The following is a 27,237-nucleotide window of genomic DNA, read 5'->3' as shown; positions in this document are numbered from 1 at the left end:
AAATGACAATCTTAATTAGAATTATTACAAAAACGATCAAATTTAAGAAAGGAATTACCAAAAAGATCATTGCTAAAAAATGAATCACCAAAAACGATCAGATTTAAAAAAGGAATCGCCAAGAATCACCAAGAATCAACATCTACAAAAGGAATCACCAAAAATGACCAAGAATCACCATCTACAAAAGGAATCACCAAAAATGACCATCTCCAAAATACCCGGGGGGAGGGCAGTCAGGCGAATTGACTGACGGGTATGTGCGGCGGTTAAGGCTATGCTTTTCAAAACATCAGAAATGCACTGTAAGGGTGGACTTTTGATAAATGCACTGTATGGGTGGAAACTTCGGCGAATCCAGGAAAAATTGCAAATGTTTGCCTGAAAATCTTGATTGTTTTGCTCTGAAAGAGTTGAAAAGTTGAAAAAATGCACTGTAAGAATATGAATTTCACCAATTTTTTTCTGCACTGTAAGGGTGCGATTCTAAAAGGGTGCCATTTTTTTCGCCGCACATACCTAGTTGGTAAACCCACTGCCCCCCGGGCCAAAAAAGGAATCACCAAAAATGTTCACCTCCATATAAGGAAGTTTTCTCGCAACGTTCATAACAAGTCAAACAAATTTACTACTTTTGGTAGCCCTCAATAGCATAGAGAACTCTTCTTATGCACGAAACAGCTCATTCCTTATCGTTGGGGTACATCCCTCTCTTGCCTTACTTTCAGGTACAATTTCTTCTAACAAAGTGTCTTATCTTCGATTACATATGAAACACCTCCGTCTTGAACATAGAGCCTCCCTCCTCTGATCATAAGACCCCTTCCGCCAAATCATCGATTCCATTTTTTGATCATAGAATATCTCTCTCCTGAACATGAGTCATCGCTTTTTTTATCATTGAACATTTCCTTCCTGATAATCGATTAATGCCCTCCTGATCATGGCCACCTCCCACCTAATAAAAGAACAACTCCCTCCTGATCATGGATTACCTTTTTTATGATCATGCCAATCGCATGGTACACCTCTCAACCTAGCTTTCTGCCTCTAGATTAATCACCATCCTCCTGACTATGGATTACGTATTTTTGATCTTGGAAATCTCCCTCCTTTGAGTAGGAACACCTCCATCCTGATCATGTAACACCTCCATCCTAAGCATGGAATACCTCTCTCTGATGCTCTCTTCTACCTGATAATGGATAAGCATCCTCCTTTATTATTGAAACCTCCCATCTGATTATAGATTATCTTCCTCCTGATCATGGAACACCTTCTTCCTGATAATGGATTATCACTCTTCTAATTATAGATCACTACTCTTGTCTCCCGAATAGACGGGGGGTCCGAATAAGCAGGGGGTAGGAAAATTTTCTAAATTCTAATAAGCGGGGGGGGGGGGGATGGAATAAGAGGGGGGTAATTTGAAGACAGATTTTTTTAAATTGATATCAATTTCAACAACAAAAAAGAAACTTTAACAGATGAACACGTAAAATAAGAACCAATACTGACAAAAAGGACAATTTTAACAAGCTTAAGGTCTATCTACACTGTAATAAAATATTGAATTGTTCGAATTTTATTAGCGTTGGATTTTTTTCTTAACAATTAGCGGGGGGGACGTCTATTCGGGAGACAAGAGTAGCCTCCTGATCATGGATCACCTCCCACCTAATAAAAGAACAACTCCTTCCTGATCATGGATTACCTTTTTTCTTGATCATGCTTATCTCCCTGCCTCAAGGAGGAGCATCTTCCTCCTAAGCATGGTACACCTCTCACCTTAGCTTTCTGCCTCCCAATTATGAACCACCATCCTCCTGACTATGGATTACCTTTTCTTGATCATGGAAATCTCCCTCTTTTGAGGAGGAACACCTCCATCCTAAGCATGGAACACCTATCTCCTGATCTCGAATCTCCTCCTTCCTGTTAATGGATCACCCCTCCTGGTCATGGATCACCTCCCTCCTTATCATAGAGCACCTTCCTGATAATGGATTATCACTCTCCTAATCATGGATCATCACCCTCCTGAGCTCAGATCACCTCCCTCATGATAATGGATCACCACCCTCCTGGTCATAGATCAGCTCCTTTCTGACCTCGGATTACCTCGCTCCTCATCATAGAGCAATTCTTTGCTGATAATGGATCACTACCGGCCTCCTGATCATGGATTACCACTCTCCTGGTCATGGATTAACTCCCTCCTGATCATAGAACAGCTCTTTGATGATAATGGATCACCCCCTCCTTATTATGGATCACCTTCCTCGTGATAATGGATCACCACCCTCCTGGTCATGGATCACCACCGTACTGGTCATGGATCACCACCCTCCTGATCATGGATTACCACTCTCCTGGTCATGGATCAACTCCCTCCTGATCATAGAACAGCTCTTTGATGATAATGGATCACCCCCTCCTTATTATGGATCACCTCCCTCGTGATAATGGATTATCACTCTCCTAATCATGGATCATCACCCTCCTGGTCTCGGATCACCTCCCTCGTTATAATGGATCACCACCCTCCTAATCATGGATCACCCCCTCCTGATTATGGACCACCTCCCTCGTGATAATGGATCACCACCCTCCTAGTCATGGATCACCTTCTTCCTGACCTCGGATTACCTCGCTCCTCATCATAGAACAATTCTTTGCTGATAATGGATCACCACCCTCCTGATCATGGATCACCCCCCCCTGATTATGGACCACCTCCCTCGTGATAATGGATCACCACCCTCCTGTTTATGGATTACCACTCTCCTGGTCACCTTCCTGATCATAGAACAGCTCTTTGATGATAATGGATCACCACCCTCCTGATCATGGACCAGCTCCTTCCTGACCTCGGATTTTTCCCCTCTTCATCATAGAACACCTCCTTCCTGATAATGGATCACCATCCTCTTGATCATGGATCACCCCTTCCTGATCATGGCTCACCCCCTGATCATAGAGTACCACCCTCCTGATCAATGATTACCTTTTCTCTTAATCATGGATCATTTTCTCTCTGACTGAACCTCTTCCTGATGATTAGATAGATGATGATAGAAACTCTAACCACTTAGTGCAATTCACACTTTTCTTCATCTTTGAATCTTAGCTGCTGTGGAGTTCTTCCAAAGATGAAATCACCTTTGCTAAAAGTGGACCGGTTATGAACGATCTGTAAGAGTAACTTATCCTCATCTCAGAAAGTCTCTCAAGGAGTTTCAAAATCAAACCGACTTGAAAGCACGAAGATTGAAAATTTCCTTCCTCAAGGGTCGCTATTCCCAGAAATTTAAGAAAAAATCTTTCTAATGGTTATTGTTCCCTGAGGCTCATTTTTAATTTTTTTGGTCGTACCTGTCAACTGGTAAACTTAGAACCCCTGGGGGACTTCTTCTTCTTTTGTAAGGATGTGGTATGAATTTCCACAACGCTGCGAATTTGACGATTCGTCAATGAGTTTTGAGAAAATGAAAGATATGGATTAAATTTATGGATTTTTTTTGGACTAAAATATAACTCAAAATTTTAATAGTCTAAATATAGTCTCAACAATTATATACACCAAAAAAACTTTAAATAAACTAATTTAAAAATATACGATCCTGAAAATAATGTTTTTTTACATTGATTTTACATAGTATGTGTTACTTAAAAAATTTGACCTACAAATTTTCGAAAAAGTTTGCTTTTTTATATCCTTATTGCATTGCAGGAATAATGTTATCGTACTTATCAAAAGTCAACATGGATTTTGTAAATCTTTCAGTGTTTTTTCAAGCCATTATGAAAACATTACACTTTTCAATGGCACCATTAACTCGAGTATCACTTTTTATGGATAGTGAGTGGAATTTATCATTTTGTGACCTAAGTGTTCTGAATTTCAAGTAGACTAAATTCCTCGGTAGGGTGAGGATGGAGACCGCACCCTTCTGGGCTGGGCGGAGTCTAGTTTTTTACAATCTGTACAAACAGTTGTTCTGTACAAGCTTTTAGCGGTATTTTACCGGAAGTATTTTTCGCAGCAACCAACTTCAATCTTCAAAATTTATACTTTACCAAGAAATTTATAAAGCATTCGTTTAGCTTCTGGTAAAGCTTCAGGTCCTGCCATATAATCTTTACGATCGATCTTCAAATTTTCTTTGGTGTATCCACTTTCACGAATCGCACATGACGAATCACATTGACATCGTGTCGGGACCTTCAATGGCAATCTAATTATACCGTACATTTTGCATTCTACGGCGAATTCTTGTTCTTCGAAATCAACTGGTCGGCAGCAGTTACATGTCGGATTAATACGACGTTTTCGTCGGCCACTTTGAGATTTCGACCTGATAACATCCTCGCCGTCAATCATTAATGAATCGGTCGTCGGGCATACTCCGAAGCATATCGGGAGCTTTATAAACCGATCGCCGCATTTGTTTGGTACTTTTTGGACGCGCTCAACTAAAAAACATCTCGTCCGTTTTCTCTGCTTTGTCAATGATAGTTCCACAGCTACCATCATTAAAGCGATTGTAATGTATTGGCTGATCTTCATTTTTTCGTTCGATTAATATTTTTAAACTGAAATGATGAAACGGAAATATTAAAACCTATGATTTATTGTTTCTACATAATTTTCAGTATATGTCTATATATTTTTCAGAAATTCTTCCAAACAATTGGATTTTTAGCCAAAACTTAAATCCTACTGACATGGTCTCAAAATCTGTTTCTCAGTTCCTTAATATCCAACACTGCCTATTCAATAAATTACCCCACAGACAAATTTTCTACCACTTGAACCATGTGCTGCTATATCCCTCCATATGACAAACCCCCAATATTTATAGGAATAATATAAAAACGCACCCTTACACGTCATATAAGCGCTCAAAACGTACGAATTGTACATCACATCCGGCACCAAACGTTACATTGAAATATACAATATAAGAATCTAAAAGTTTTTTCCTGAGACAACATTGCTTTCAAAGACTCAAAAAAAACTGTGATCTTTCTCAGTAAGATATCAATGATCTAATTTTTATCAGAAAAAAAATGAAATATCAAATTTTTTTTGTTTCACTTTTTTCTAACAATGTATATCCGCAGGTAAAGAATTTGACACAGCCTGTACATAAAAGAGAAAGGAAAAACACGCGAAATATTGATTAAATTTGATGCTGGTCTTTTACAATAGACCTAACTGCTTTTCAATGAGGCCACAAATATACTTATCGCTGTTTAACGATGCGCGCTTTTTTATATCTTTTTTTTTTCAAAACCTCTCAACCAACGCGCTTACGGTTTGTAAAAATTACGTTTTTTTATATCATTTGTGCTGTCAAAACAATAGATTGTTGTGGTGGAAAACAAAAATATTGTATTGTTCAATATATTCGTGAAAATGTTCTCAATTTACGGAATACGATTCGTTACGTCGTTGTTTAATAAAATGTCACGTGGTACATACATCAAATCTCATTGGTCTATTTTCAAATAAAATATCCTGGAAAAATTCAATATTTCATTGTTTTGTTTAATTACATACCTCATACAAAATTTCGAAATACTTTAACTGCTGGATGCTAAAAGTGACCTTTTCATTTGTAAACGATTTTATGTTTTTACTTCATACATACTTCTATTTAAGACTAAATTAGCATGGTCATAGCTTGAATGTCTAGACGTTACACTTCAATTCAAATTAATTCCAATTAAATTTCACAGTCGAAACCTTGAAATGACGTCTTCTTATTTATTGGAAGAAATCTAATCTTAAGATGGCTGTGAGCTAGGTGTTAGCAGATAAAAACATTCTTTTACAAATATTAAAGCGAGCTCGCGAGGCTTTTTCTGGAATTTTTTGGACTTTTTTAGTCTAGTCCTTTTTAAATGCGAGAATCTGCTTCAATCAATCTTCTTCAGTTTCTGCATGCAGATTCGATTTTTATGCTTTCGATTCGAATTTTGAAGGTTTTGTTTTTAATTAAGGCTAGACACTGTCTTGATATGAAACAGGAACACTTATGTAAAAATAAAACCTTTAATTTAGATTGCTAAAAATAAGCTTCACGGGTAATTAGGTCTCTTAATGAGGGTAAAAAAATATATAACGGGGGGGGGCTTTTATATGGGACAGGATTGCCTTGCATTACATAATTTTGATGATCTCTGAAAACCGTTGCTAAAACTGTTTTCAAATTTTGTTTGTTTATTGACTTTAAGATTACCACAAATCCCCCTGATCAATATATCTATGTATGTCAATTTCACGTGTGAAAAACAACAAACAACATTGCGCAATACCTATCTCTCGCCACTACAATATTTAGGCCTTATGTATTTGAATGATGAGAAAAATGTAAGAATTTGGCCCTTTATCGGGTATGGCATCGTATTAAAATTCGTAGGCTTCATCCATAGATTTATAAAGCCCAAATGGCTAGATTGTGCTCTGCTGAAAAGCGTGCCGAAGTTAGATAGGAAATCCTACCTAGGTCACGTGACATTACAATAGAAATTCAGCGCTTAACCAATAAGAAGCTTCGCGGATTTTCAAAAACAATAGCAGTAACATTTTTTGCGATATTCACTTCTTTTTTGCTTGGAAGAGCTTAAAGCAGGACAACTAGCCCTTCGGGCCTTTTCAGAAATCTGTGGATTCATCTTCGAAACTTTGTGAACTAAGGTAGCTCTGCCTTTATTTGTAGTGTAACAGGGGTGGCCTGAAGGTTTAAGAATTCGGATTTATTCGCGGGTATTCTTTTGACACCTAAATCATTCATCACATAAGGGCTTCTAATGGTGCTTATTCGTATCGGATTTTTACTCTGTAAATGTATGCATCACACATAATTTCGGAAATGGCGAGTAACAAGTGTATTTCATTGTTCGCTGCATGAATTGATTTGTGCCAAAGAGCTTGAGGCTATACAATGTCTTTTTTTTGCCATTTCCTTTATGCCAAGATATACACTTTGATCAAGATGAGAACCGGATAAAATGTGCAATTTTTTTCTACCTCGCACTGCTTAACTAAACATGACCAGGCTAAGTTTGTTTCAGTTCTTCTCATAGTCATTTCCACTTCGTGGTATTTTGAAATAGATAAGTGCTTTTAAGCGTTCCCAAAGTCGAGAAATACCAATGTTAGACTTAAATTGAATCGAAATTCAAAAAATGTCTTAGCTTCGAGACTGTAAAGAAAGTCAAGGTACGCCCACTGCCCAGTGGGAATTCTTAACCGTTAGAGACTTGATCACATCACGACCGCTGTGAAAAATTTCTCCTCTGCCACAAAAAGCATTTTAAAATACGGAAACGACCAATTCTGCTCATTCTTAAGGACAACAAAACCGTCTAGAGTTAAAAGATATAATGGATTTTTACAAACTATTACTTTCCAATACTGTTACCTCTCAGAGTGCCAGATTCTGACCTTATAATAAATCATGGCTGGTACCTCCCTCTACACACCTTTCTTGAATCCGAAGTCTTCACTCAAAGTGACTTTATACAGAAAAAATACACTCTAGGTAGCTTGAATTCATTGAAATGGTCTTTAACACCAAGAGTTGAATGCCTCCTCAAAATCAATCGTAAGATTTCACTAAATTCCATTCGCAATGAGGAGGTCTAATAGTGTAAGTAGTCACTGAATTAGTGTAGTTCATATTTGTCATCTCTACCGAACGTTAAAGTAACATACATCTAGCGTTCATAACATTCAATTAGTATGTGATGAATGCTTAAACAACGTTAAGAAAACTTTTGATTTGACACTTTCTTGTTTGCTAGAAAAACTAATGTACGTGGATGGCGTTAAAGTACTTTGTAATACTTTAATCTCTTTTTCTGCCTGAAGTGCAATTCGTTAATCTTAGTCTACATGCCAAACGTCTGGATTATCTAAAGTCTAAATCCTAAAATAAACATGACATTTGTCTTGCTATTGGTTTGTTTCCCAAGGAAGCTATTCAAAGGTCAAAAGGTTGACCCATTATTATGGTCAGATCTTTTGCATAGCTTTTAATTACTATCTTATCAAAAATATATACCCTTGAACTGCGATCTCTGGGCAAAAACACTAAGTCCAGGGGGGGGGGCTAGAGACAACATAAATATCTTTGATAAGTTTATCTTTAAATCAACCCTCTCTGTCAAATAAGCTTCACTTTGAAGAAAATCATTGTACGCCTATATACTGGGCAAAGCTTTTCAAAGTCCCAATCCTCAATATTGGAGCAGTTTCTGTCACTTGTCATCTAAACTCTCCAAATCAAATAGAAATATCATTGGATACGAAATCCTATTTAGAAATTGTTTATGGATATTTGGAAATTTTAGGAATGTGAATTTTGACCTTTTTGGTATAATTGTGTCACTGTGATAAATTAGTACCTCGTTTTTGCCACTTGGCTTTGCTCAAGGTGCTCATGTTTGAGGAGGTGCGTGGCGGGGGGGGGGGCTTTTATTAATATTTTGAGATTTGAATATTTTTTTATTATATTGTATGATTCACAATACCTAGCAATTTGACCTAGTGCCGATTTTTGTGTGTAAATTATTTGCTACTGTCTAAAAATACAACTTTGGAATTGGTGCCAAAATCATATTATTTGAAAACACTACATGGTTCTTAAATGGCACTTGACATTCAAATAATTTTAATATTTTCTCATGGACTCATCTTTTAGCTTACATAGGAAAAAAGAAAATATTCCCACTTAAAAATTCGTAATGACCAGCTTTGCACTTCAACATATAAATTTAAAATGTATGATACAAATCAAAGCTTTACAATCAATTCCCAAGGGATAGATGTTCAAGTTCACGGGTCCAGTAGCTATCCACTCAAGCAAGATCAGATATGGGGACGTGCCACAGTTTCAATCCCTAAAAATATTAGTTCCCCGAGTCTCAAGTTCACTAAAATTTTGAGAATTATTGGTCATGTCTTGGTTTCGGAAATTTTGCATCTTAAAGGGTCAACACATTGTCGAATTTCGGCCTGAATTAAGCGAACTGTTGTGTTAAGGTACTGCATTTGGCTACGTTGTGCAAGGTGGTAGCTCAAGGCCGGGTTATACGTAACACTTCGTACTTTGTGCAAGACGGTACTTTTAGGTTTCAAATAAACGGTCCCCCCACTTGTTAATTTTTCGAAAATTCTCCAAACCCCCGGACCCCCCCCCCATTTATTAACTGTTAAGAATATTTTCAGCTGTCAAAGAGAAGGCCCCTTATTTTGCTCTAAAAAGCCTGATTTTATATTTACTTTTTTGGGGGGTTTCCAGAAGTAAAATTTCCAACCTACCCCAGCAGCACCTCCCCCACCCCGTTTATTCCAACCCCCCCGTTTATTTGGAACCTATGAGTACTTGCTGCCTCTCTGCTTGATGCTCAGAAAATGAGAAAAAGGATCCATAGTCGTCCTCTGTTTACGGATAGATAGTAATCGAGTAAAAACCTTCGAAACCCTCTGTGATTTAAGATTTGTTTTTTCTGGAAGGGTCCAATTTCTGCTCAAAATAATCATTGGCGGCACATCCCCGTCGCCCCCCTCCATATTGTCAATAATCGAATTTTTCTAAACCAAGTCATTTTTCCATCTTAAGGTTTTCTAACTCTACAATTTTCTACTTGTGGTAATCTCACAGTTGAATCTCTTGAACATTTTGAGCTATCTTTGAAATACTTGAACTGAAATTCTAGAACTTTTGGAAAAGGTATTCACTGTTAAACTCAAAGGAACAAGCGTGCCTCGTTTCAGCAAGTGGTCCTCGACTTCCTGAAAAACTGGTCCTGCTCTTTCAAAAACTTTATCGGAAAAAATAATCGGGATTTATCTTACGCTCTTTTTAAGAAGAACCAGTAAAATCTGTGTTAAGGCTTCTTCTTATTTTTGACACTTTAAGTCTAAAATGGATCATATACCTGAATTTATTTACTTTCACCCTAAAATTACTTTGAATTCGCCAATTCCAATTATTATTTTTTGGCAATTTTGAGAATTATTGTTCTAATTAAATTGTATTTATATCCAGTAGTCGGGTAAGATTCTGATCGAAGAAACGTTTAGTCAATAATACAGGAAAGGGTAAAAACCCATTTCCATCGCGGATTTGTTTCTTTTCCTTGGCTCTTTGCTCAATTACAAGGCATAGCAAGGCATTTTGAAATTCGGGGTGTTATTTTACACTCATGAAAAAGTGTTTGGCAAAGTCCCAACCCAGAAATAACCATTTCATATGCATGGGATTTTTCAGAGTTTTAAAATGGCCAAAAGAACATAATTTAATTAATGCCCATGCATGTTAAAATGATTTTACACCCTAAATCTTAAAACACATGCTTGTAAAAATACAGTTTCACACCCCAAAAATCAAAAACCCTTGTCTGTAAAAGTGCCACTCACATCCTGAAATTTTAAAACACACGCATGTAAACATGCATTTTACATGTATATTCTCCTTTCATTTTTACATGGCAAAATCCATTGCAAAATCCACCCTCGATAATGCGAGAAATGGCTATTCCACACACATGGAATGTTACGATTTTTTCTGTGTAACTACCCTGCTTACCCAAGACTTATCACACGATGTGCAAAATTATATCAAAGCAATCAAAACATGCGATTACTCGAAAAAGTTCACCTGATTTTATTCCCATGCTTTACAACTTACAGCTGATAACTTTCTTTTGTGTCAATAAATTCGAACCAATCAGAAATAAATGTCACGTAACAAGCACATAAAAATTTCGAGTAAAAGCGTGATTTGTCTTCAGACTTTAATTTTGCAGCCTGTGTATTCCCCCATTATAAAAAATCTACTCCGTTTTGTCTTCTCAACCTTACCATTCATCAACCAGCCCATTTGATGTCGACTCCCCTTTTCAATAATCAATTTATTTAGCATAGGCTATTTTGATTAAACTTAACCATCTGATCCGCATAAGAATGCCCAGAATGTTGTAATAAGCGAAATTTTTTAATCATCTACACAGACCTCCTTTCACGCAGCCAGTACCTGAATCCTTAGGTATTCCTCATTACTAATGTTGCTTAAAACTTGACGAGTTAGTCTGGTAATGGATATTTCATTTATTGAACTGAAGTAACAAATTTGTCTAAGATTAACAGCGCGTCATTAATTTCATTAAGCTCGTTAATTATGGCATTTCGTTTTTTGCGTGGTCGTTAAATTGCTTAATAAATGTGTCGTTATAAATATTGATTTTTGAAAAAATGTTCCATTAGAATGATTACAAAATGTCCTTATTTAGAAATGGTTAGATGACTTTATTATGCTTGTATCAATTAATACTTATCCAATACTTGTCCAAAATAGCCAAAAGTCGACCCTTTCAGAAAGACTCCTTGAAAGTCAGTAAATTAATGATCCTGTCAGATATTTTCAGGACCTCAAAAAAAAGGTACCCTGACCAGCGGCACGTCCCCGTACCCAACTTTGCCCAAGTGCCCCCCACCCTTGGGGTGGTACATTCACTCAAAATCTTAAGTTGCATACTGTTAGCGCCATTTACCTTTAGAATCGCGTCCTTCAAACAAAAAGCTGACTCAAATTATTTTTTGAGTAACATTATGTCCCATGAAATACAGTATAAAAATACAAGTTCATGAATGGAAGATGATAAGATAAAAGGTTAATAAAAAACGGAAAAATAAATTACAAGGTAATTCTAAAAGTAACGAATATCATGAATCACCGAGTGACAAAGAGAAAATACTGCACAAATTTGAAAAAGATTAAAATAAGTTATTTATGTTTTTCAAATTTTGTATATTCTTTTGGTCACTCGGTGATTGGTAAATGAAAGATGGTTCCGTAAGACTCCAAAGGGCTTGACGCATTTCTGTAAAGCCCGAAGGGCTAGATCCGGGGCCTTTATCGGAAAGTGAAGCAAGTTTTAGTAGGATTTCCTGCCAAAGAAATCATTTGACAACAAGCAATTTCACTGGTTTGAGAGATGTGAAATAGCGTTTGTCGCCTACTTTTTTGATCTTGCGCTCCGAAAACAATTAAAATGCTAGATCCTATCTAGACTATCCATTGGTACGAAATTTAAAAAGTCAAATTTTTGCTTCACATTTTTTTGCTGGAGAAAGCTTAAAGTGGCCTATCTAGCCCTTCGGGCTTTACAGATATATGTGGGCTTGACGCATTTCTCTTTGAATAATGAAAATCGTCTTCATCTCTTTGTCAAAATGAGCCAGAACGCTTATGGAATCGCTGCAGAAAATACGTCGCTCTCATGGACTACATTCCCAATGTAAATAATGAACTATCTATAATTTATAAAAACTACTGTAAGAGGTTTTCTGTAAGAGGGTGAGTTTCCAATTTTATATAATTCTAACAATTCTATAAAGAACACTCGGACATTGCTTTGTCGGTAATTCAGGTTATGTATCCCTGCAATATCTTCTAACATTAGATATTACGTCACAATTACTACGGCTGATGGTTGAAAACTTGCGTAATTTACTTGTAGAAAAAACACCGAAAAAACACAAAAGGTCAGTGCGTTCTTTGCAGTGGTGCATATCATAAATTGTCGTTTTGAGGTGTCTATCTCACAGCTCCGATGGAAATTTTTTCCCAGAGCGGGTACAAAATTCATTATCGAAATCCAAATGGGATATAAGTTCTATTGTTCCAAACTAAAAAAATCCAGCGAGGAATGGTTTTAGAGTGCAATTTTTTACATTGAATTTCATACATTGAATATTAAGGGTATCTTTCAATCGGGACGAAATTCTGGACTAATTTTACAGTAGGACGGGGGTCCAATCAGGTCTGTGACACAGGGATGTATTTGTCAGTTCCATTTGTACTTTCCAAAATACTTGCCCCTCAGAATAACCTTAACAAGAAGGTAGCCAGTGCGAAACAAACGATCCATATTTGCGACTGATCAGTAATGCTTGCCGAATTGTAGCAATAACAATCTTTGTCCTTGTCAACAAGCTTGCCTCCACTCTCAGAACTAACAAGCCAACAAGGTAATTCGCAAATAGGATGCGGTTTACCACATTTGACCCCTGTACCAAATCTCTTTTCTGATTCGTTCGTGTTATCTGCACAGAAGTTAAGCGTATTATTAAGGCACGCTGTTTTCCATTTATCTGTTTCCCTTCTGCATAAAATTGGCCCCGAAGAGGGGATATCGAGTTGACATGCGCAGTCGTCATGTACAGAACCAGCGATACGGCCTCTTCTCACAAATTCACATGGTACTAAACATCTTGGTGAAGTATTACAATAATTCAATTGGAAGGAATCCAAAATAGATTGATTTTTGGATGAGAGTTGATGGAGTTCGATGTATTCGATTTTTTGTGGACGATCAAAATAGTCTAAATGCTTACACTTTAGACTTTGTAATTTACTGACTCGATTGTTGGCTGTAACCATGATACTTTGGATGAGACACAAAACCAAGAAGGACGACTTCATCTCCTTGAATTGTGATTTCATAGCTAAAAAAAAAGGTTGAAAAAATAGTCGCGAAATAGAAAAGTTATTGTTCATTTCACTTAAAATTCTATCACAGCCCCATTTAGATCGGAAAGCGGGAAATATTTTTGCTGTGTAAAGCTTCTTCATTTCATTAAAAGTTTTTGATGTCTCGCTGTTAGCTAGAAATGAATTAGCTAAAATTGCAGAATCTGGGAAAGCGGACCTACCTTATGTGCCACTCTTACGGGATAATATGAAGATGCCTTTTCGGACCTTGGAAATCTCGCTAAGGCTTGCAAAAATCATAAAATCAAATCTCGAACGAAAAATAAGAAAAATTCCAAACTATTTCCAAAAATAATCCCGATAAGGGACCAAGAATATTTTATAAACTTTCGAAATCTGTTCTCTCGTTTTTAACTCGAAAAGTTTCGATTTCCGAAAGTTTGTGATCCACCCATCATCCGGTGAAAAGCTTAACCTACTCGGATATAATGAACATAATTTTTCCGTGAAATAAAATCCGGGTGTAATGCTTTCAATCTAAATTCTACTTTTGGCGAAACTACCAATCTCAAAACTTTTCAATAAATTCTTACCTTTTTTTGAGAACGATATTTCATAGGTTTTCAATGTTTCCTGTTGGTTTGCTTTGTATCTTCATTTTATACGTGTTCAAGATGTTATGATTAGTTCGTAGATTTACCACTATAAATTATTTAAAAATCATGGGTGCCAAAAGTTATTTTTTTACCAATCAGAATTTTTACGCAAAATTAAAATTTAAAAATCTTCATACATAAACACACGTGGGTAGGTAAGCATGATTCACGAAGTTCAACAGCTGGCACACAACGTCGTTTTAACGTTCATTTAACGTCATATGGATGTTGTGAACATTAGATGAACGTTATTTTGACTGTGATTTATTCCCAAAGAATTTCAACACGTATTTCTTATTTTCTGAAATAGTTTCTGTTAGCATAAATGTCTTTTTTGAAGTATTTTTTTGACACTTTGTAATATTTCAAACTAAAACATACTATTGCATGATAAAAATGAAATCTTCTGCACAAAATATATTGCTTATTCCTCAACTTGTTTATAATCACCAATTTGTTTCTTTTCTTTTGTTTATTTTTGAAGCTGTTATTGACGTTTATTTATGAATGCAGAAAATGTGTGTTGTTTTGAGTATCTATCATGGACCTCACAACATTGATGCAATAAGAGGCGCTAAGTATTTTAATCTTTTTTCACACAGATTTTTTGCGTTGTTACTAAAAAAGGTAACGAGTGATTTATGATGTTTCTCCTACTTTAGCTATTTTCCTCGGTGACTTTAACGCAAGAAACTCAGTTTGGTGGACTGGTGACATTACAAATTTTCAAGGAGAGGACATTAGCGAGTTAGCTTCACAATATGGGTTACATCCACTGACCTTTATATAACCCTGGACAAAGCTTCTCAATCCCAGCCAAGCAAAATCTTTGATCGGAGTTTTTTGAAAATTGGTACCCTAATGTCGGCACTACTCGATAGCGGTGTAAATGCATCGAGAGCGCTAGGTATACTTTTCCTCAAATTCTTTTGATGATGTAGCGGCGTTTTAGACGTTAATTTTTAGCATTGCAATGGCTTCTCCTTGGGTACCAATTCTAAAGAAACTCCAATCAAAGATGGCAGATGTTACTTAGTCCAGGGTTATATAAAGGTCAGTGGTTACATCAACTAATTGATGAGCCGACTCATCTTCGTCCTGGGTGTTCTCCTTCTTGCACTGAAGTTATTTTTTCTTCTTCGCGGATTCCTATTTTAGATTCCGGGGTTTTACCTTCACTTAATCCACGTTGCCACCACCAGATACCCTTCGTAAAACTAAACTTTCGAACTATATTTCCTCCAGCTTATAAACGCAAGATTTGGGACTTTTTTCGTGCTGATGAGAGGGGAATCGTGCTTGCCCTGAATGCCATTGATTGGGAAACCTCCTTTCTGGGACTCAACGTAGAAGATCGTGTTGCCCTTCTTTCTGAATATATACTTAATATTATTTCTAATTTTGTTCCAAATAAAACTATCACCATCAGAGACAAAGATGCGTTATGGATGACTCCTGAGATTAAGCAGATGCTTTTGGATAAGGCTAAGATATATCGTCGTTGGAGAAAATGAGAAAATCCTTTAGATGGTCAGACACTTGATGACATGGTTGACAGGTGCAGATAGGCCATCAAGACTGCCAAGGATAGTTATTTTTCTCGTCTTGGCAACTCTTTAAATGATCCAAACATAGGAAGTAAGAAATACTGGTCTACTCTGAAGCAGTTTCTGAACGTACGTAAAACCCCAAATATTCCCTGGCAGTGTTTTGCCGCCTGAACAATTTCTTACTAACTCTAGACTGGATAATCTTGTATTTGAAGAAGAAAAAATCGAGTCTATTATTAATCCTTTGAATGTTAACAAAGCCCATGGGTGGGATAATATTTCTGCACGTATGGTCAGAATCTGTGGTAAGTCTCTAGTAAAACCTTTGCTTAGCATATTCAATCTTTCTATCAACTCTGGCATCTTCCCATCACAGTGGAAGAAAGGTAACGTGGTTCCTGTCTATAAAAAGGGAGACAGTGGAGCATAGCCAAAAACTGCAGACCAGTGTCTCTTCTTCCTGTGTTTGGAAAAATATATGAAAAGTGTATTTACGATACACTTTACAGGTATTTTGAAAACAATAACTTATTTTCTCCTTGTCAGTCTGGTTTTCGGGAGGGGGATTCCTGCATTTCTTAGTTGTTATCCATAACGCATGATATTTATACAGGGTTTGACAAAGATTCTTCTCTAGATACCAGGGTTTTTTTTTGGATACTTCAAAGGCATTCGATCGGGTGTGGCACGATGGCTTACTCTTTAAACTCAAATCTTATGGGGTGACTGGACCGTTGTTTTCCTTAATTCGCAGCTTTCTTAACGATAGACATCAGAGAGCTGTGTTGGATGGGAAAACATCTGAGTGGAAGCGAATCAATGCTGGGGTACCTCAAGGCTCGATTCTTGGTCCATTGTTCTTCTTAATTTATATTAATGATCTTCCAAAAAACCTTGAGTCAAAACCGAAGATCTTTGCTGACGATACCTCTTTATTCTCTCTTGTGATTGATCAACTTTTGAGCCTTGATGTACTTAACAGAGATCTCTCCAGGATAACTGACTGGGCTCATCAATAGAAGATGTCTTTTAACCCTGACCCATCTAAGCAAGCCATTGAAGTCTATTTTAACTGTAGACTCACTCCTCCTAATGCTCCAGTAATCTCCTTTAATAATTCTAATATCGCGACCAGTGAGTACCAAAAACATCTTGGTCTAATCTTAGATTCAAAACTTTCTTTTGATCGCCATCTAGACGAGAAGATAAAAAAGGCCAATAAAGGAATTGGTCTTATTAACCGACTTCGCAAGCATGTGTCTACTAACCATTTGTAAATCTTTCATTAGGCCTCATCTTGATTATGGTGATATCGTATATGACCGCCCAGGAAATGCTACCTTTGTGCAGAAGCTTGAATCTATTCAATATAATGCCTGTTTAGCTATAACAGGCTGTTTTCGTGGAACGTCTCAAGAAAAACTATATTCAGAACTTGGTCTTGAAAGTCTTGCTGACAGGCGCTTTGCTAGAAGAATGACATTCTTCTATGGAATTATTAACAATTTAGCCCCTTCGTATTTACGTAACTGCCTGCCAGTAAGACTTACAGCACCAGGTGGCCTTAGAACAAGAAATCCTAGGTATTTATCCTCTTAATATACGAACTGAGCGTTTCCGTAACACTTTTTTTCCGTACTGCATATCTCAGTGGAATGTTCTGGGGTGGTAACGAGGTAACGAGTGGTTGTGTGGTAGTGGTAGTTTAAAACGGTGGCCCTAAGTTTCCAAATTTAAATTTATCGATTCTGGTGTTTTTGCAACATATGCTGATCGCCTGATGGCTCTTGAGGTTCTGCAGCAGGACCTGGCAGATCTGGTGAATTGGAGATTTAGGCGAATGTTATGGTGGAGTTGATGGTTCTGCTCTGGTGAATGTGATGATAAAGTTGGTTGTTTTGGTAAATGAAATGTTGGAATTGATGGTTCTTGTGAATGTGAATTAAAGATTGATGGTTCTGGATGTTCTGCATCAGGAGTTGGTGATTCTGGTGAATGTGCAGCAGAAGTTGGTGATTCTGGTAAATGTGCATCAGGAGTTGGTGGTTCTGGTGAATGTGCAGCAGGATTTGGTGGTTTTGGCGAATGTGCAGCAGGAGTTGGTAGTTCTGGTGAATGTGCATCAGGATTTGGTGGTTTTGGCGAATGTGCAGCAGGAGTTGGTAGTTCTGGTGAATGTGCAGCAGGATTTGGTGGTTTTGGCGAATGTGCATCAGGAGTTGGTGGTTCTGGTGAATGTGCATCAGGATTTGGTGGTTTTGGCGAATGTGCAGCAGGAGTTGGTAGTTCTGGTAAATGAATCTGAATGTATCTGAGTATTCATTTATTACAGCTCCTGACCCCGATAATGTAGTAAACCCCGAGAATGTAGGTTTCTCATTTTTAGCATTGTACCCTGACGATTTCAGGGCGTACTGTTACATATTACTTATTATTTTTAGACATAGAATTATGAAAAAAGTTGATAGTGAGACATTTCTTAAAAAATCCTCTCTAAATCGAAATCTACTGGATTTAAGTTATGATGATAGGGTGTTTTCTTATTCCTAATGAACTAAGGAAATTAGGAAATAGTACATTTCAATATTTATTGTTCTAAGTTAGATATTTTAACAAAAATGTTTGACCTACCTTTTGGGGGCCTCCATAACCCGACATAAAAAGTCTGTCAAGTTATACAAAACTTGTTTGTTGTACTTTCATAACATTAAAAAAAGTACTACCTGAGAGATATTCAATGTTGATATTTTGAGCTTTTACGACGTGCATGTGTCTACTAACCATTTGTAAATCTTTCATTAGGCCTCATCTTGATTATGGTGATATCGTATATGACCGCCCAGGAAATGCTACCTTTGTGCAGAAGCTTGAATCTATTCAATATAATGCCTGTTTAGCTATAACAGGCTGTTTTCGTGGAACGTCTCAAGAAAAACTATATTCAGAACTTGGTCTTGAAAGTCTTGCTGACAGGCGCTTTGCTAGAAGAATGACATTCTTCTATGGAATTATTAACAATTTAGCCCCTTCGTATTTACGTAACTGCCTGCCAGTAAGACTTACAGCACCAGGTGGCCTTAGAACAAGAAATCCTAGGTATTTATCCTCTTAATATACGAACTGAGCGTTTCCGTAACACTTTTTTTCCGTACTGCATATCTCAGTGGAATGTTCTGGGGTGGTAACGAGGTAACGAGTGGTTGTGTGGTAGTGGTAGTTTAAAACGGTGGCCCTAAGTTTCCAAATTTAAATTTATCGATTCTGGTGTTTTGCAACATATGCTGATCGCCTGATGGCTCTTGAGGTTCTGCAGCAGGACCTGGCAGATCTGGTGAATTGGAGATTTAGGCGAATGTTATGGTGGAGTTGATGGTTCTGCTCTGGTGAATGTGATGATAAAGTTGGTTGTTTTGGTAAATGAAATGTTGGAATTGATGGTTCTTGTGAATGTGAATTAAAGATTGATGGTTCTGGATGTTCTGCATCAGGAGTTGGTGATTCTGGTGAATGTGCAGCAGAAGTTGGTGATTCTGGTAAATGTGCATCAGGAGTTGGTGGTTCTGGTGAATGTGCAGCAGGATTTGGTGGTTTTGGCGAATGTGCAGCAGGAGTTGGTAGTTCTGGTGAATGTGCATCAGGATTTGGTGGTTTTGGCGAATGTGCAGCAGGAGTTGGTAGTTCTGGTGAATGTGCAGCAGGATTTGGTGGTTTTGGCGAATGTGCATCAGGAGTTGGTGGTTCTGGTGAATGTGCATCAGGATTTGGTGGTTTTGGCGAATGTGCAGCAGGAGTTGGTAGTTCTGGTAAATGTGCATCAGGATTTGGTGGTTTTGGCGATTGTGCAGCAGGAGTTGGTAGTTCTGGTGAATGTGCAGCAGGAGTTGGTGCTAGCTTCTGGTGAATGTAAAACAGGACAGGTCCTGCTGCAGAACCTCAAGAGCCATCAGATGATCAGCATATGTTGCAAAAACACCAGAATCGAGAAATTCAAATTTGGAGACTTAGGGCCACCGTTTTCAACCGGTTACCACTCGTTACCTCGTTACCACTCGTTACCACAGCGTTACCACCTCGTTACCACATCGTTACCACTCGTTATCTTTCAAGGAGCAAAAAGAAATCTTCCTATTTTTTACCGTTAGTGGGGCTGAAATTTAATTTTCTGGTTTTTCCAACCCTTACAGGGACTTTAAGATCCCAAAAAGGCACCCTTAAATTAATTAAAATGCTTCGTTGAAAATTCCCTCAAATAGAAATCAGCCGTTGAATAGAGGGAGTTTATATATCTGAGTATTCATTTATTACAGCTCCTGACCCCGATAATGTAGTAAACCCCGAGAATGTAGGTTTCTCATTTTTAGCATTGTACCCTGACGATTTCAGGGCGTACTGTTACATATTACTTATTATTTTTAGACATAGAATTATGAAAAAAGTTGATAGTGAGACATTTCTTAAAAAATCCTCTCTAAATCGAAATCTACTGGATTTAAGTTATGATGATAGGGTGTTTTCTTATTCCTAATGAACTAAGGAAATTAGGAAATAGTACATTTCAATATTTATTGTTCTAAGTTAGATATTTTAACAAAAATGTTTGACCTACCTTTTGGGGGCCTCCATAACCCGACATAAAAAGTCTGTCAAGTTATACAAAACTTGTTTGTTGTACTTTCATAACATTAAAAAAAGTACTACCTGAGAGATATTCAATGTTGATATTTTGAGCTTTTACGACGTGTCCCAGACCCGCTGGGACCCCAGCCCAATCAAAAAATTTGCCTAAGTTTGGAACAACAGAATTTCTATCCCCATTTTGACGTTAGTAGAGATTTTTGGACCCGATGTGAGAAAAAGTTCCACCGGGGCTGTAATGTAGGGGTATTGTTACATGCATTGTTCACATATTTTAAGACAACATTTTCAACCTACAAAATAAAAACAACTTTCTTGTTTCTTCTTTTCGTCCCTTCTTTTACTTTTCCTCATTTGTAGAACGATAAAATTAATATCTTTGTTAATTTTTTGTCAGAGTATATTTGTAAAGTACGAATTTAACTTAGAGAACAATAATTTCCGATTCAACAACCGAATCTTTTCAGGTATATACAGTGGACGCTCTCTAATTCGACGTTCTACTATTCGATAAGCTCCCGTTTTCGATCAAATTAAAAGTCACCGTCAAATTTCCTTAAGAAACTCTCATAAACTACGCTCTACTATTCGACATTCTATTATTCGATAAGCTCCCGTTTTCGATGAAAATTTGAAGTCCCTTGAAAGTTTTTCGCTCTCTTATTCGATTTCTAGCGTGTAAAAAGGCCTTTAGGACGGAGTTCGAAATTCAAATTTTCGATTTTTTTGCGTTTGAATTATAATTTCGAAACTCGATTCCTCAAAACTTTTCAAAACAGGCAAATATCGAAAGTTTTCTTCCGAAGAACTTAGGTTTTCAGCAAGAACTTAGACATTTGTCCTAATTCGTGTTCAAACCAATCGAGTCTCGCTTATATTTTTCTTTCTCAGATCTATAATTCGATATTTACCTCGTGTTTATCGGATTAGGGAGACTTCCTACTATTCGATACGCTCCCGTATTGGATGAAAATCCGATTCCCCTTGAAAATCGAATTAGAGAGCGTCAACTGTGGCATAAAATATTTCTAAAATTTGCTGTTTTTAATTAATCCAATTGAAACAATATCAACATTTTACTATTATATTTAAAGCCATAAAACCAAACCTATATTCTGGGGGTTATAACGAAAATGGGAGTCAGCTTCAAGGACCAAAAAAATTAGCCTATCTATCAAAAGTAATGAAACTAACCCCTGGGAAAGGATTTTGGGAGTTCAAAATTTCGTTGAAAACATTCAATGTTTTTTTAAAATGCAAATCTACATCTTTCAGGTCTGATTCAAATTTCACCTACAATCTCAGGGTCAGCTGCTGTAAATAACATCTGCTGCAACATCTTTGTCAGGTTTCCTAGCTATGCATTTTTTCTCCAAGGTTGCAGACCTGCTTCAGAGTCCAGTAAGCATGCACCAGTTCACAAATGATAACACACAGTATTTTCCAATAAGCTTTATGCTTACACCCGAGTGTCACTGACCCTCTTACCCATAGCAAAGTTAAATCTGGTATTCAACAAACAGTGAAATCTTTAAATTTTAATTTCAAAATTTAAATAAACCATATAATTGGGCATAATTCCGATATTTCATATCATTCTATCATTACATGAAATAAAAAAAAAGCATATCAAAAATAAATCTAGAACATCCGAAAAAAAAGCAAAATGACCATTTGAAATGCTGTAGTATATGCTTAATTAAATATGAAGTATTAATTTTATCTAATATCGATAATTATTTACCGTATGTGCGTGGTAACGTGCTTAAAATACAAAAAATTAAACGGAAAAACGAACAAGTTGAACGGACGAATCAATCCACACCTTGTAAAATCTTCAGCACTGAAAGAGCCATCGCTGACGTACGCTACTATATGCATTCAGGCCATCATATCGTACACTAATTTTTATAACAATTTTCAAATATTCTTTGATGCGCATACACCCCATCAACAAAAAAACCTCGACTATTTCATTCGAGCAAGGGTAAAAGAACAGCAGACATGAGTCGAGTCGCTGCGCTCCTGGGTCTCATGTGATGAAATTAATGGTTTTAAAATAAGAAAATAGTACCAAAGAATAAGAACAGCCGATCCTCAAAAAAGTATGTATTTAGTATCGTCGAAGTGTATTTTTGCGTTCGACTTCTCTACAATCAGGGCATTTTCCATTGATCATACATTGACTTGTCAGCATTCTTTTACAACCAAGACATTTTGATTCCTCGGAAGGGAAAGGCTGAAGAATACCACCAACTTCTTCTGGAAAAATATAACAAATCATTATGGGGTTTCGAACGTAGGACTTGTCAAATTTTTCGCAGCTTCTTCGTGCATTGACGTACCTATCAGAAGCTATTTGAAGCTTTTCCAATGAGTGTCCTGTTAGAGGCTTGTATCTTAGTAAGGCCTTCTTAACAATATTGATCATGACAACGTCCAAAGCTGCATAACGGACAAATCCTTCGGTCAATGGTCTGTACCGCCATACAGTTGTATCATTCTTCATGAGGGTAATCGCTTCACATCCAATATACCCATGCTTGATTTATCATTAGATCGGACATATTTATCGACAGTAGCATCTAGCCCAAAAACTACTGGTCTTCGCCAATGCCAGGGTTTAGCAGGTGTTGGCAATTGATAACCAGCTACTTCGCGTACCATGTATTCAAAGAGCTGCATATCCAATACGTTGGTCAATCTAACACCAAATTCTTGCCATAAAGTATCAGAATCACGCCTGCAATCAAACATCAATTTTACCACTTCTGTAGACTCAAGTATCTCCTTTAATCCATATGCGAAAGCATTGTTGCCAAGGACCAATACATCGATTAAGAAGATAGTATCTTCATCTGCCATCAGTTGAATCAAAGTTAACTTTCCATCTCTTCCAAGTTCAACTCCTTCACAATCAACAGCCAGCTCCTTTGAACGTCTTAAACCATCACAAACAACTCTTAAAACGTCTAATTAAATATTTCCTATCTATATAGGAAATATTTGTTAAAACGGTAATTTTTCTTCTCCTTCTTCTTCTCCTCCAAGTCTAACGCTCGGTTTTGGTCAATTTCGTGAGTTTGTACATGAGTCTCTTTTTAAATCAAGCTCCGGCGGTAAAAACAGTAGGGTGTTCTTTATTCGAGGCGGACAACGTCATTTCTTCGAGAAACGTCTGTGGTAAATATCCGAACGGCGCTCTATTCTCCTTGTCGATCGGGCAACGTCGGCTGTTTCAGAAGCGTATTGTTTATCGGACCATACTGCTTTGTTTCTAACTGTCAAAACAAAGATGGCAGAAAATAGACAACAAACCTATGGCTAAATCTTCATGATGCACCGGCCGTCTAGCCTGTAGTTTCCGTGCAGAAAATCAAGGCTAACAATCTCCGCCCTTTAAAATGGCGGCATGGGGCGGTAATGATGACTTTTGGTCATCGCCTTAGGTTTTTTTGCGCGCGAAATACAGCATGGTGTAATCTAATCGTGTGGTGTGCTGGAGGCTCCAAAAAATAAACTTGTTACCTATGATACAATGGATGCAGCTCAAACTTATAAATCTGTACTAATTAAAAAGGAACAGGTATGTTTTTGATGATACGTTCTTTGAGACTTCTAATAGTCTTTTATACCAAACTCTCACGATCTCAATCGAACGGAATCGAACCAGTCGAACCAAATCGAACGCAATCGACCGATTGAAATTGGATTGTCGAACGCAATCGAATCTCAATCGAATATTACCGCAATTTTCAGATTCGATTGATATTTGATTGCGTTTGATTGATATTCGATTGCGTTCAATTGATGTACGATTGCGTTCAATTGCGTTTAATCGTCGATTAATTGACCCCCGGATTGTTCATCGCATAATTTCTACGGGAAATCGAAAGTAATTTCATTCGGCTTGTGATGTTTGAGAGCTTAGATGCTGGGAAGTCAAACAACAATCGAATCAATCGAATATTACCCAGAATTTTGACGTTCGATTGAGATTCGACAATCGAATTTCAATCGGTCGATTGTGTTCGATTTGGTTCGACTGGTTCGATCATCGATTCCGTTCGATTGAGATCGTCAATAAGTTGATTATGCGGCAAGTACAAAACGCCTACTACTTACTACCTACTACTTACTATTTACTACCTACTCAGTTTGTATACTTTGACTTTACAGACCAGAACTCTCCTTCGCTCTTTTGGTTTTATTCATTTTATGATACTGTATGGTTTTTTAGATCAGATTTCATGAAGCTGAAATTATATTGAAATTCTAATCAGGTAATGAAATGTTATATACAATCTCGTTTTTATAGTTGTTAAAGATTTGGAATTACAAGCAGAACTTTACAAAATGTTTCGCACAATACTTGAAGAGACCAATGAAGATGAATTCCTGCGACTAGAAGGAGTCATGGCAACAAAATTGGAATCACTTAAGTCGAGACATGATACGAAGGATTTAGCCAATTATTTTGAAAGTTCGTGGAGACGAAAGCGGAGGAATTGGGGATATGCGTACCGTTTGGGAGATGGTATAAACACTAACATGTTTGTTGAGGCATTCCATCGCGTTTTCAAATATCAATACTTGAACGGAAAACAAAACAAGCGATTAGATAAAGCAGTGTTCAATCTTGTAAAATACAGCAGAAATAGTGTCTTCCATCGTCTTATTAAATTGACCAAAGGTAAAAACACGTACCGCTCAGACGTCATTTATGACAGGCACAAAAGAAGCTTGACAATGGCAACAGAAGTAAATCAAATCAATGACAACAAATGGTCAATCGTTTCAGAGAATGATAAAACTAAGAGATACGAAATCAAATTGGTTCAGAAGGACAAATGCAGGGAGGCAACTTGCAGGCTAATGTGTACCGATTGTCAATTTTGTATTCACCAGTACACCTGCACATGTATCGATTCTCTCATGAATAGTTTGAGCTGCAAACATGTGCATTACCTACATCAACTTGTAAACTTGGTTAGAGTTTATTTTTAATATACTTTTAAAGGTTTCAGCTCTACACATCGGAATATTTTTGTTAATGTGTCTTATCTCATATCAGGTCACAATGGCTATAATATGTTCAAAGTTTTCTTTTCTCTTTTTCCTTGTGATAGAAGGTCTCATGCAGATATTTTCAAGACTGAAACTTGAAAACTTGTTATTTAAAATTTCACAATTCAGCATCACAATGATTTAACAAGTATTTTCCTTTAGAACTCAGCCGTGGAAGAAAACTTGACAGATGAACAGAACATTGTACAGAGTCCTCTACAAAGAGACGTAGAGGTGATTTTTTTTAAACAAATTTTCGTAGAATTTTAATACACCTAATAAAAGAAGGGACTCAATTTTTTTAGAGGGAACACTTAAAATACCTTCAAAGCTGCTTATTATTTAATCCATTCTCTAATTTTAGATAAAAAATGATATCAACACTATCATTCAAAGCCTTCCAAACGACGAAAATATTGACAACGTAGCCAAGATTAAAAGAAACATCGAACAAGTCATTGGCCAATTAACTTTGGAGTATACAAACGCTGGCAATGCTGGCAATTTGAAGACTTTATTAAAAGATTTGAATTCTGCACGGTGTGAAATATTTCATCCTTGTTTATCCATACTCAATCTCATCATTACTCATAGAAAATAGCATTGCCTATATTTTCTCCTCTGATACTTCTATTTCAAAACTTCTTTTTCTCCAAGTTAGCAAGCCTTCATGGGAGGGGGTGTCAAGAGGCATGTCATAAAAATGACATGTTAATTATGTAGAAACGAAAATAAAAGAAAAGGAGGTGTGGTAACTTAGGAGATACGATTGGCCTCGAACAACAACACATTTGGTCCGGTGGTACCATATAACTTTATAAGTTGCTTTCAGATACACTTTTGCGTCATTGGAAAAGAACAAGCTGCAGCCATATATTGCTCCAAATAAAACACATTGGAATAAGAACATCGAAAAGCAGCCACGGTTTTTCTCCACAAAAAAGAAAAGAAAACGAAACAGATGTAAATTGGCCAAACCTACAGCGGCTGAGAAAAAGTCATTATTCAGCCAACCAATTAACCTCCAAAATGAAGGTACCTACTTTTTGGAACACCCCTGTCTCAGTATGGGGATTTCCATTGAAGGAGCTAAATGCCGATAGGGATAAAAATATATTTTGTAATTTATGGCAATTTTAAGTGGGAATGACGCGTGGATTCGAACCTGTCGAAAATTCTGTGATACAGAGCAAAGTAGATTTCTATAAATGAAGCATGTAAATTTTAAACTTTAGGTCAAAGAGACCCTGATGAAACACCAATGGTGGATATCAGCAGTAACCAAAATGAAGGTACAAGCAATTCCTTCTATTAGGCCTCTTAGCATTACCATTTTGAGCTTGATTTGTTGTGTGCGTTGCTGTTCCTTAGAAAAATAGACATGTGCTACTTTTTGGGAGATACCCTGCCACGGTGAGCATTTTGCTAAGTAAAGGTTAGCCTAGTTTTTTCATTTTGACTTTTCAACTTGGGAAAAAATACAAACCTAGATTTATGCATAATTTAGTCACATTTGTAAATTTTAGGTCAAGGAGAACACAATGCAAAACCACTGATGATTAACAGCAGTGACCAACACTCAGGTACAGTCCCTGGGCCACAGAATGCGGTGTTTTTTTCTGATCCGAATTCTCACACATAAGAGTCTAGTTGTACTATAATTTTTTCGTGGAAATAATAAGTTTCTTTCCATAAACATTTCTTCCCCTAAAATAGGGGCGAAATTTTTGTGTCTAATTTTGCTTTATAATGCCCAATTTTGAAAAGTTTCCATATGAATCTATGAATCACCTTCAGATTTTATCATGATTTACATTT

The 27,237-nt window shown here is 37.0% G+C and overlaps 1 protein-coding gene across 1 annotated transcript; it reads left to right on the top strand.

The window, feature by feature from the left end:
- Window positions 1-16,971: 16,971 nt before the first annotated feature.
- LOC136813976 (keratin-associated protein 5-10-like) lies at window positions 16,972-19,618 on the top strand. Its single transcript, XM_067070490.1, has 3 exons — window positions 16,972-17,023; window positions 17,784-18,008; window positions 19,296-19,618. Exons 1-3 carry the CDS (start codon window positions 16,972-16,974, stop codon window positions 19,616-19,618), a joined length of 600 nt encoding a protein of 199 aa, XP_066926591.1.
- The last annotated feature ends 7,619 nt before the right edge of the window (window positions 19,619-27,237 follow it).

This window comes from Clytia hemisphaerica, unplaced genomic scaffold, assembly GCF_902728285.1.
Source record: "Clytia hemisphaerica strain Z4C2 unplaced genomic scaffold, Clytia hemisphaerica genome assembly, whole genome shotgun sequence".
Classification (NCBI taxonomy): Eukaryota; Metazoa; Cnidaria; class Hydrozoa; order Leptothecata; family Clytiidae; genus Clytia; species Clytia hemisphaerica.
This window is presented reverse-complemented; position numbering and strand designations above follow the sequence as displayed.